This window comes from Protopterus annectens, chromosome 6.part1 (genome assembly GCF_019279795.1).
Source record: "Protopterus annectens isolate FY-2018-M chromosome 6.part1, PAN1.0, whole genome shotgun sequence".
Lineage (NCBI taxonomy): Eukaryota > Metazoa > Chordata > Ceratodontiformes > Protopteridae > Protopterus > Protopterus annectens.
Window position 1 is genome coordinate 153341298 of NC_056738.1, and position 12049 is coordinate 153353346.

At 38.3% G+C, this 12049-nt stretch overlaps 1 protein-coding gene across 2 annotated transcripts in view; it reads right to left on the reverse strand.

The window, feature by feature from the left end:
* The window catches only part of CERS6 (ceramide synthase 6), a 1480586-nt gene extending 1469426 nt beyond the window's left edge, over nucleotides 1-11160 (reverse strand). Inside the window, exon 1 of one of the 2 annotated variants that reach the window (XM_044075592.1) lies at nucleotides 10824-11160. In XM_044075592.1, the coding sequence (XP_043931527.1) occupies nucleotides 10824-10993 (170 nt within the window). In that variant the 5' untranslated portion in view covers nucleotides 10994-11160. The remainder of the gene's footprint in view (nucleotides 1-10823) is intronic. The other variant, XM_044075593.1, reaches the window with a different exon arrangement.
* Nucleotides 11161-12049: the final 889 nt, after the last annotated feature.

A 12049-nucleotide genomic window follows, 5' to 3' on the forward strand; every position in this document is an offset into this window, starting at 1 on the left:
AGCTGGGAAAACCTAGGTTCAACTCCAGCAACGTGGTATCACTAAGCAATTCACTTAACTGCAAAATGCTCTCAAGCTACTCATTACAGTTATCCACAGGGACTCAGACCAGATATCATCAAGAGCAAAACAAAAATAAGTGCAGTTCCAATGAGAACCCCTGACTTCATTTCTCAGCTTTAATTCATTTTCCAGGTGCATAATCCAGCTAATGTCCTTTCTTGCGTTTGTCTCACAGTTCTGTTCCAGCATCCAGGCACAGAGGATGCAATAGAATATTCTATCATATTTTTTCTCACAGTTTTGCAGTTCCCATGAAATAAATACCCATTGTTATGCTGTAGATCACCAAAACGTAAAGTTAAAATTAAAAAGATGCACAAGCACTGTGCAAAACTGCTATGCCTCCTAGCTGGTAGCTTCACAAGTTGATACTTTCAGTTCTAAAAACAGTTCATATTTTCATCCTCTGTCCGTGATGTATGCCTGCATATATATTACTTGGTTAAGAAGGTAGGCACAACATCAAGGCCTATTATGTGAGCAACTTCTTCACACTCAGAATTATAAGGTATGAAAGCACAGGCTGCAAAACATGCACCAAATCTACAGAACAGATCTCCACTGCTACCCAAAAAATATGGTTTGTACTATTAATAATGCCTGACATCCAGCCAAGTACTACCGAACACACCATCCTAGTACAACACCAAGACACTCATCAGTAAGAGACGATTAATCCAAGAGCAAACATTTCTGATAAAATCTAATAAGCCTTTAACATGATTAGAGAGATACTGCTTTGTTCTACACCTCACAGCATGAAGGCTGTGTTTCACTTGTGATTAACAAGACAGTATCGCAAGGTGTGTGTGTGTGTGTGTGTGTGTGTGTGTGTGTGTGTGTGTGTGTGTGTGTAGAATAAAACTGGCTACAGTAGCAATGTGTACACCCACCATAAATTACACAAACTGTATACATTAGACTGCATAAGTAGACAAAGAATTAAGTTTTCAGCTAGTCCAAATTTTAAATTAGAGTTTAACATTTTTTTATATGAGGCTGCTACCTACAGGATGATGAATGGCATTTCAAAGGCTGATGACTACATCTCTATGTGCACACTTACCCCAACAGAATCAATACCATGTGCTGCAGGTACATAAACAAGTACCACAGACATACATTTCATCATTTAAAGTTCACAAATCCAAAACATTTTAGAAGGAAATTAAGATTAAGCATTAAGCGTACTTCGATAAAGCCAACACAAGAAGTAAGAAATTACTGAAAAACATTCTTTCATACAATCTTTCCCCAAAGTGCATTTCTAAAACATCTCTGCAAATGTGAATCACACTAAGGCTTGATGCAAAATGTCATTAATTGTGTTCTTCTGGAGAGTACAAAATTCTACAAATTACAACAATGAAATATAATAAATGTAAGAAATAGGCAAGCCTGCATAATTCAGTCATACCAGGAACACCATTTCCTAACCTGGCCTACATAACCCTCTCTATTGGTCACCAACACTGAAAACCCTCTGTCCTAGTAATTGAGGGCAGACATTCATGGCCAGGACAAACAGATGATGCCTTACTAGGTACACATGGGATTCGGCTATTGAAGTCATTGCATTTAATCTTAGGATGGCACCGGCCAGCAAGACAAATACCGGTTGGAGTTTTAAGGAGTACAGCTGCGATCCTTGTAGCTTCAAGACTCACTTTGAGAATGTCAAAATATATACCAAGCCTGACGGAATCTTGGACTATCCGCATTTGTTTGATGGCATGTGGAGATAAAAAGGACAGACCATATAGGCTTATTAATATTTACAGTCTTGTCCCTTATCCCCCTCTCCTTTAAGCATTTCATGCCTTTGTGAATGCCTCTGGATTTCCTCTCCAACACTCACTCCAGTAGTCCATCCCTCTCTACGAAGAAGTACTTTAGTAGATCTAAGGAGCAGTAAGTCCCTGAAAACTGCTCCCTGTGCCCAAATCCTTCCTGTTCAAAGGACCCCCCCCCCTTCACAGCTCCCTGACTTGATCTTATGCACCAATCTTTTGTCCCAAGCATGTTTCCTTGTCTCAAGTGACAACAGCTTTAGCACCTCTAAGAGATGGCACTTGCCACCTCTGCAACCGAGTAACTCTGCTTGAAAAGATACAGAACTTCAAATAGTCATATCATATACCAAGCTGCTATCGGTTCTGAATTACTATGCAGCCACCATGGTCTACGAAATGGGGAAAAGGCTGCAACAATAACACTGCATTTCAAGTACCAAAGACGTCCATATTACAGTTGTAACCCTAACTATCTAACATACATAGGGAACAGGCAATACAAAATGTGCATACAAGTACAATAAAAAACAAACTGTGTACAAATAAGTAAAAGTAACAGAAATCAAAAACACTTCCATACTGCTGGGCTCACTCTTTCAGTGAACGTCTCTCTCTCAGTATTTCAGGACTCTTAACAGGAATAAATGGCAATCTTCCTAGGGGCTTCTAGTTCACTCTGTTGTCTCACTTCCAAAGGTTACTGCTGCAGATATGAAATTCCCCCTTGACAAAAGGGGAAAAATCTTAGCAGGGGCTTTCCTCCGCCCTTTTACACAGCTTCAGTTGATTCATTAAGTGGGTAATAAAGCAAACTTGATCTCTTGTTAAAGAAAACATGTTCTACTAAGATAAAGAAACATTTCAGCTTAAAGCAATAGTGTTGATTTATAGCACATTCATCATGAAGGTTCTATATTACACAGACACACACACACACAATACATGGACACACTTTAGGGTCACCTGTACTGGCAAGATCTGCCATGCTATGCAATTACAATATATACATACTTTCTATAGAATGCCACATTAGCTGATCACTGAACTAAGACAACTGTTACAATTTTCATTGTTGCTCTGGTCTACAGTGATAAGGTTGATAATTAAATCAACATTTATAAAAAGAAAACAGTAGTGATCTGTCAATGGCAGTGGAGCACAAAATCCACCGTTACTTCACCAGAACAACTATCATAACAGAACAGCTGATTTAATTTTATTCCACCTTGCAGTTATAAGTAGAAAAGTATTAAAGTCCCACAAATATATTTTCATTTCATAAGGGGTTGTATAAAATATCATTGGCTAAATTTTGTTTTTATACACTTCTCAAAGTCAAGAAAACATTATAACTGTTAAACAGTCTTCCAATATGGAGATGTATTAATCTGCTATGATTCAAGTTATTTATTGACATTTAAATTTCAATAAAAGTCTGACTGGTTAAATGCTCTTTTGTCAACAGAGACCTGGGAAGAAAAACTCCAAAGTATTAAAAGAACCATATTCCTACAAACTTAAAAATAATATAAAAAACATCTACAGTTTAAATACTTAAAAATTTGAGAATGTGAAAACATTAAGAAGAGATGCAACTTGTATGACAATAAATTAAATATTTAGAGAAATTTTAGCATGTTTATAGAGAAATAAAAGGTAAGTTAGTATACTCCAAATAAGAAATGCAATATGAAGCAAGACAAAAAAAACAGGGTTATGGCAAAATTAGAGAGAGTCAGGGGAGAGAAAGTGAGTGAAGTAAAGAAGTGAAGTAGAGAGAGTAAGGAGGTACAAGGTTTGAATATATACTTGTTTATATTTAGGTATATGGTTTATCCTAGGTTTGAGCAATAACAGACCCATTTTTTGGCTAGGAAGTCTTTCAGAATGGTTTTACAAGGACAGGAGGAAGGGTATTTACCTGAAGGATACAGGCCTTAACAACAACGTAGGAGTGCAGTCCATGCTCAACAGATATGATGGGTTTGTGGACAGAAGAGAGTTTTGGTCATTAAATCATAATGACTGATTGGGAACATAGATGTGTAGAATGGTATTTAGTGCTGGACAAGCAGATGGATGCTGCGTAATTTTATACCAGGTAAGAAGGCGTGTGCATGTTAGTTGATGGGGTACTTTTAACCAGCAGAGAGAGAGACACACACACAGAGATAGAGTGTGTGATCATCATCAGTTCACTCTTCCCTGATCAAACCTCTTGCCCAAAAATAACTAACAAAACATTTAAAGCTTATAGCTATAATACACAAAGCAGTTATGCAGTTCTAGGCAGTACTCTCCAAAGATGAAGGGCCCACAGCAGCTCCCTTCAAAAATAGCCATGGTGCTGGAACAGAGTCAAAACCTATTACATTTACTAAAACACAGAAATCAAAGGTGCTACAAAAACAGACCCCACTAAGGTACACCACAAGTCAAGCAAAATTCCACAAAGAATTCACATGCTCTGATATACTAATTCTGTAGCCCATCTTGTTGGTTTTGCTTCTTTATTGGCACACTGTTCTTCACATACTTATAATACCTACACCCCCCACACCCACACTCTCCTTGGAGAAGATACATGCAGATCAGGATTGGTAGATACCAAGCAAACCAAAGGACCATGTGGCAAAACAGTGTTGTTACCAGAAGGTATAGTCACATCTTCAATGTAGCAGGCAGTTATGGAAATAATGAACTACTACTGAGGAATGTTTGTATTTCTAACACAAGAATATGACTACAGGCCAAAGTTTTGTCCTCTGTCTCTTCATCTACCAATCAGCAGACATGCATGATTTCCTCAAAATAGGAGTGTCCCACACTACTGTGATAACACAATTATTGGTTTCTGGACCTTAGTTCCTCTATGTCATTCCAACACAGCAGATAATGGCATCCTACTGACTGGTATTCAGACCTACTTTACCCTTTCAAAAAAGTGTTCCTGGCTAGTTTGCATCCCTCCTTTTTGGACATTCACAGCAGGTGCCATCTAGTCTGTCCATATCACTAATATTAACCATTGGACTGGAGTTCCAATGAGTTTCTTAACTGATCACAGTGAAGAAGATGGTCTTAGAAGAATGCATTCATAAAAGAATGCATTTATAGGACAGCCCAAGTCAGCAATGTTATGCTGCAATGTCTCTCTCTCTCTCTCCATCAGGAGCAAAATTGTCAACAGTACACAAATGGATAATATGGAAAAATATCTTTCCATGATGTGTTGCAAATTTGTTGAAGCTAAATGCATAGAATAATATGCAATGTTGTTGCTACTTTCTTTGATGCAACTCCACTGCTCCTCCCATAAAACCCTACATTACTTATGGGGCCGACAAGTTAGACAATGGCTTGAAGGTGAGCGATCTCGTTGCAATTTTCCTGACTTGCAGATACTCAGTTCCCAAATATCAGCCGATTTAAACTCATTCTACTCTAAATAAAAATAAAACATACCATCATGATCAATCACCAACTTCCACCCAAGAACCTTGTAGGGGCTGTTCACTTCATGGTCTCTTCCTACCCAGACCACTTCAGCGCTGTATACGCAAGGCCCCACACAAAGTTCTTCATTTCCAGCTCATATAAAATTCAGTAGTCTAGCTGCTTTTTGGTACAACACATGACTATATATTTTAGCAGTTCTGCAAAGCTGGCAGATGCCTTCTACATATTTGAGTACAAGTTCTGCTGCAGGTATACACTTTGCTTTTTATGGCTTAGGTTCTAGGACCTTATAGAGTTACCTCTGCTATATAAATGGCAGCCCCCCACCCCTGGCTGGCCACTCACTCAGAAGCTACAGCTAAAACATATCTGATGTTCATTCCATTTCATATAAGGCAACACAGGTTGCTTAAAATGTCTTTGAGAGTTTGGGCAGGGCTTAGAAAAGCATTTATTTAACTCAGCATTTGTTTACAGGCTAGAAGACCAACATATTATAACAATTCACTGACTTTTTTTATTCCTGCTGTAATTGTCTGTCATTGGCCATATCCCTCCTTGGTGTTCTGCTTAGATATCCCTGGCAGCTGTATGCTCCCCAACAAACAAGGGCCCTAGAAAAGGAACCACCTGTGTCAGTAAGTAACAACGAAACAGGGGGAGATGAGATCAGGGCATCCCAGTAAAATGTCATCCTCAGCATATATAGAAATGTCTACCCTGTTTGTGTTGCATAATGATTAACATTTAACTAGTTCTTGAATACCATTCAGTAGCAATTAACCTGTAGCTACTGTGCACCTTGTACAAGATGTACTTTGCCACACCATATTAATCCAACAGTCCTAACTTACCCAGAAAGGGTTATGAGAAATGTGTACCATACTCAGCTCTAAGATCCATAGGCACAAAGAAGTCTGGTAACAGACTTTAAAATCATCCAGACCATAAAGAAATGCATTTTCTTACTTGGATAATAACAGGAGTTTTGATAAACCTCTGGCATTGGTGAAATGAAGCACTGTACAGATTTAGAACTGAATACACACATATTATATATATATATATATATATATATATATATATATATATATATATATATATATAAAAACACTTCAGAATGTCGAAAGCCCAAAATCTCGAATTTCAAAACATTGAGACCAAAATCTTGAAAATTCAAAACGCTGAAAACTCAAAACACTGAATTTTAGAACACTGAAAAAAAAAAAAACACAGGACACCAACACTTACTATATTCCAACTACATACAGAAACAAATAAAAGACAAACCATATTACATTTCTCCAAATAAAAGCAGGGGGAGCAAGCCCCTCTGCACCCCCGCACCCCCTGCTATTTAAATACATTAACTCAAAGATCACACTACACTACAATAGGATGTGTATGTTGTAGTATAGCAAGTTAGAAGGGAACATGACTAAGGTTACAACAGGCAGCCATGAAGTATGTTTGCCATTTTGTTCTGTGAAGTGCAATCTTGGAGTTGATATATTTAAGTAGCAGGGGGAGTGGCGCAGCTCCCCACATGGGGAGTGCAGGGGGGCTTGCCCCCCCTGCTTATATTTGGAGAAGTGTAATATGTTTCCGTATGTAGTTGTGCTGGAATATAGTAAGTGTTGGTGTCCTGTGTTTTTTCAATATTATTAAATTCAATGTTTTGAATTTTTGAGATTTTGGTCTCAGTGTTTTGAAATTTGAGATTTTGGGCTTTTGACATTCTGAAGTGAATATATATATGCACACATAAATATACATACACACACACACACACACACACACACACACACACAATTTGATCATCACTCTGCTTTATCAACATTAGAATACCAAAATCAAAACAAACAGTTGGGAGGAATGACTCAGTAGCACTGATTAGTGATCATCCTGATAGTAAGACATACATTACTTGCAGCAAATTGCTTCAAACACATACCAACTCTTATATTTCAGTTATAACATATTCACTTAAATGCTGATCAACTGAAGTATTTCTAACAATTCACAAAAAATATACTAAATCAAAATAAAGTCTACAATATTGCTGCATTTTCATGGCTGCTGTTTGCTGGACATCAAAATTGCACGCTGTCCTGGTGGATACAATACCAAGGATGATTTGTTGCAGTTTTAAACCTTTGAGAGAGAGTGCCATCAGAGATCTGCCATACATTGCTTCTAGTGGTGCTAACAACAAAGCAGAGCGGAGTAACAAAAGAAAAAGCATTATTTCTAAACATGCTTAATTTATCATGCTGAAGCTAAGCACATTTTCAATAAGCAGAGTTTGTGATACATTAACTCTGCACTCTGCAGTTTGCAGATGGTGTGCTTGGAGCCATGCAGAATATAATTTTTGTACAGAAACTCTGGAATATGCTGTAAAGAATTATGTTTAGAGACAAAAAACTAAAAAAAGTATGCATACTGATAACAGAACAGAAAAGAAGGAAAGATGTGAACAACCCATCATATATCACCCAGTCTATTTTTCACAATCTGCTTATGTAACGTGTACTCTGTGTGCATTATATAACCAAAATTTCAGATTATCTACAGACTGACTTCAAATTATACTTGCTGCCTGTCAATAATGCTTTTCTCTGTTTCACTGTAAAGGCACAATATTACTCTGCAGGAAATAAAGCCACCCTGGCTACAAAGTCATATGGTCACAAAGCTCACACCCAGTGTCTATCTTCAGGAAGCATACATGACATCTAATTCCAATTGGTTGTTACCTCATATTTCCACCAATGAAAACTTAATGCAGACCCTAATGTTATCCAGCTATAATCAGCAATGTCCAAAACTGTAGTACAGCATACCCATTTGAAGTTCTTTTTTGATGGACGTTCAGTGCAAGCTCTCTGCAGAACAACTTCAGATTCAAAACAAGATATTTATGACAGGGTTCTAAAAGGTCAATAAAGTTGAAACATGTCTGTGGCTTTTGTTTGGTTTAGAGAAAACAATAATGTTTGTATTTGGCAACCCATGCAAAAACAGAGGAAAAATCCCCCCCCCCCCCCGGAGTAAGCAGTGTGAGTAGGAATCTTTTTCAGCTTTCACAATCTACTAATTGGCATGAAACAAGCCAACTTAAAAAAAAGTCACAAAAGACTCCACCCCAGAAGGCATTCCTTCACATTTTAACCATGCAATATTGATCCATTATGTGCACTGGAGAATCCCAACATCTACACCACTACTTCTACAGTCTGACAAAATCTCAGTAAAGTAACAATGCTGCTTGTTATAGTTTGAAGTGCTCGGGTAGAGTTTCCAGTCTTTTGCATTCCCTAGAGCAACAAATGGGCTCAGGATCATTAATTGGACAGCTCTTCTGTCTTCTCACTTGCATTTAAAAGTATTCAACACACCTCAACCCAAAACACCACATCCTCCACCTAGCATTCCCTCCTATGCATTCACTTCCTCCTCTGCTGGAGATTTTGCTGTGTTTGTGCACTGGTTTCCTTTCTAGATTTAGGTTTACACTGTCCTTTACTTATGGAAATACCTCTGGCATCAGCTTCAACTTCCTCACCACCTTTTTGATAAAAACATTTTGCATACCCCTAAACTCCAACTACATACTCGCTGTCTTTTACATCATTCCTGAATTAAGCTTACTCAGAGAGCTCTCTTCCCCTTCCCCACACCTTTACTGCATTTTAATACCTTTATCAGAAAAGCTTTTTGCAATTACTTTTGATGCTCTTGTTCTAGATGCTGCTGATCTATCCTGTATACTGTCAACTTGTTCCTTACTCATACTAATACTCCAAGTCAGCATTTAGAAATGAATGCATTGGTGAAGGTAAATCATACACCAAAATGGCACCAATTTGATCTTATTCACTGACATCTTGCTTCCTTGCCTCCAAAACTAGTATATCACACTCTCGCACTGCCCAACACTATCTTCAAGTCCTTTTCCTGTCAGACGTGTATACAATTTTACAATTAAATCTAAGCTAACATAAGATTGTTCCTAAACATTTTTGTCAGACCCTCACTAGTGTGACCAGATTTCTAACTTCTTTACAAACTGCAGTAGAACTATGCATCTAAAGGACATGCTAGATCAATAATATAGAAACATTAATGTGTGCAACATGTTCCCTATTGTGCACCAGCTGTCAAACTCTTGTTTTGTTCTGATGTCACTTTATTTACTATGAAGAGAAACTGAATGCTCATAAACTTTTACACTCATACTTGCAGATTTACTATTATTCCTGGACCACTTAGCTTGCTATTTTCTGTCATGAATGATGGTAGAGCAGATGCCTTCCTTGAATTGTTCTAGGTTACAGCTACCCCATCTCTACCAAAAACTCTGGTATTCAATGATTTCTGCAAGACTTGTTGTGAAATTAAAGCACTATAGGCCTTGGGGCAAATGGGTGTTTGACCTGAACAAGAACAAGCAAACAAGTCATTAGATGAAGCTAAAATCACACTAGACCATTCACACCAGAATATCCCAGCTACAAACAACATTTTGAATGGAAAACACTTCTAAGAGTAAAATAGTTTATGAGAACTGGGAGCCCTTCCTTGATACTTGTTAGGAATGCATTTGTTGCCTGCACCTGGAGGCCCCAGATACACTCTGCAGGCTCATTTTCATGATTTACAATTAAAGAAAGAAAAAAAAAATTATTATGCACTCACGATTAAATAACTCAACGGTGCTCTACTTTTTTCAGCCATATAAAATTTAGAAGAACGTATTTACAGTGCATTACTAAATGACTTACATTACACGGCAGGTTACACGGTCTGTTTATGGAAGGCTGGATCAACCAAACTGCAAGACCTCAAAATGTTTATTAACAAGAGAGGCATTTCTAACATAACAAAATATGGATGTCTCCTTCTCGGCAGACCAAGTAGTCCGACAACACACCACATGTTAGGAGAGTGAGGAGTTTTGGCACTAAACACAGCTCCCTATGCATCATAAAATGAAGAAACCCCTTTATCATAAAGAAAAAGAAGCAGGCAAGCAGCTTCAGTGACACTTTGTATATCCATCCCTGCAAGTAAGCAATACTTGATGCTGAAAACAGTCTGCAACATTCTGGATGTTGCAATAAGTCACGATGTCTTGGAAATGTTTCCAGAGAGCAAGGGAAAAGAGCGTCCTTATTTACGTCCTTCACTGGCTCATCTGCTTGCATTTTGTTTGCTAACCGCCGAGAACAGCATGTTTTAATCCAGTTTGGGAACTGAAAGAAAAATGGACTTGGGTATACCTAACATTACAGTGCTGTGCATCTCGTTACAGCAGCACAGTATGCAATTGGGCGCTGAACTAGTAGCTGGTAGGATAATTCACATGTATCAAGTAATAAGGTGAGTCTGCAGCACAAGGGGCAACAAAAATGACCCCAGCAAAAACACCACCTAAGCAGATTTCCTAATCTTCACTCCACAGAGGCAATGCAGATTTTCTGCATTATCGATCATTAACCTTACCTTTCAAAAACCAGACGGACCATGAAAATGCACAAAGCCAGAGGCAACGCCAAATAAAGATCCTCAGCTTGTGGAAAGGTAGCTTCTTCTGTGTTTTTCAGATCTGCCCAGGTTACATTGTGTGGCAGCCAAAACCTTTCATTCCAGAACCAGGCTAGAATACCTGCCATCTTGACTCCCCCTTTAAATATATGGTTATCCCGTGCGTTTCCCCAAGACAATAAGGTTTAGAAGTACGATCCCTAAGGCTGAAATCTCCCTAAGGTCTCTGACACTAATGTGAACGGTCTCAATGCTGCCTGCCCTCCTTTCTTTTCTCTCAAACGTAATAGGGAAGAGGCTGTCTATCAGACGCCATCCTTTCCTTACATACTGATTGGTTCTTGTGCTTGTCAAGCATCCTGGGGTGTAAGTACAGCATAATTTAAAATAAGTGGACGTGATTCATGCACCCATTAGGTTGTGATTGTCTCAGCTGAAGATCCAATGCCCCAGCCTGTTGTTATAATTTGTTACGGTAGTGTGTGTGTGTGTTGTTTGAGGGTGGAGTTCTTGGGGATCTCACCACCTAGCCTGCAACATTCTGACAAGTCCCACGGTTATAGCAGGGCACTGTCTTAAATTACAACAAAACAGAAGACTGCTTTATCCATGATTCGAACGTATTTTAGTAATGAATATGCACTGTTGGATAAAGCAATAAATAAATAAAAAGTAAAAATAAAGTTACAACGATAATTGTACAACGTGTGCTTCTTTCGTTCCAGAAATTATTGTTTATTTGGCTTTATATATATATTTTTTACCTCTGACATTCCTCGGTGAAACGTGGATATTGCCACTCCACTACCACTGGAAGACTAACCTCTATAGCATACAACCCTGGGGATGGCTTTTTTTCGGGGGAGTGGGCATGGACAGGACTTACGTCTCAACCTCTTAGTCCAAGAAATCAAGGAAAACCCTACAATAACGGGGAAAAAGACAAACAATAGAAGCACATTTTAAATATTATTTTCATAAGCACAGACATTTGATGGAGCGTTACCATGCATTTTCAGAAGGACAGAAAGTCTGAAATACAAATGTGTACCCTTATTTAGTGACTTCTGTCCTCAGTGGTTTGCCAGAAAGTCACAAGTTTTATGAAGAAAAGAGCAAAAATATGAGGAATAGACATTTGCGTTGTTTATTATCTTGGGTTTTTCTCATGACTGAAAAGCTGG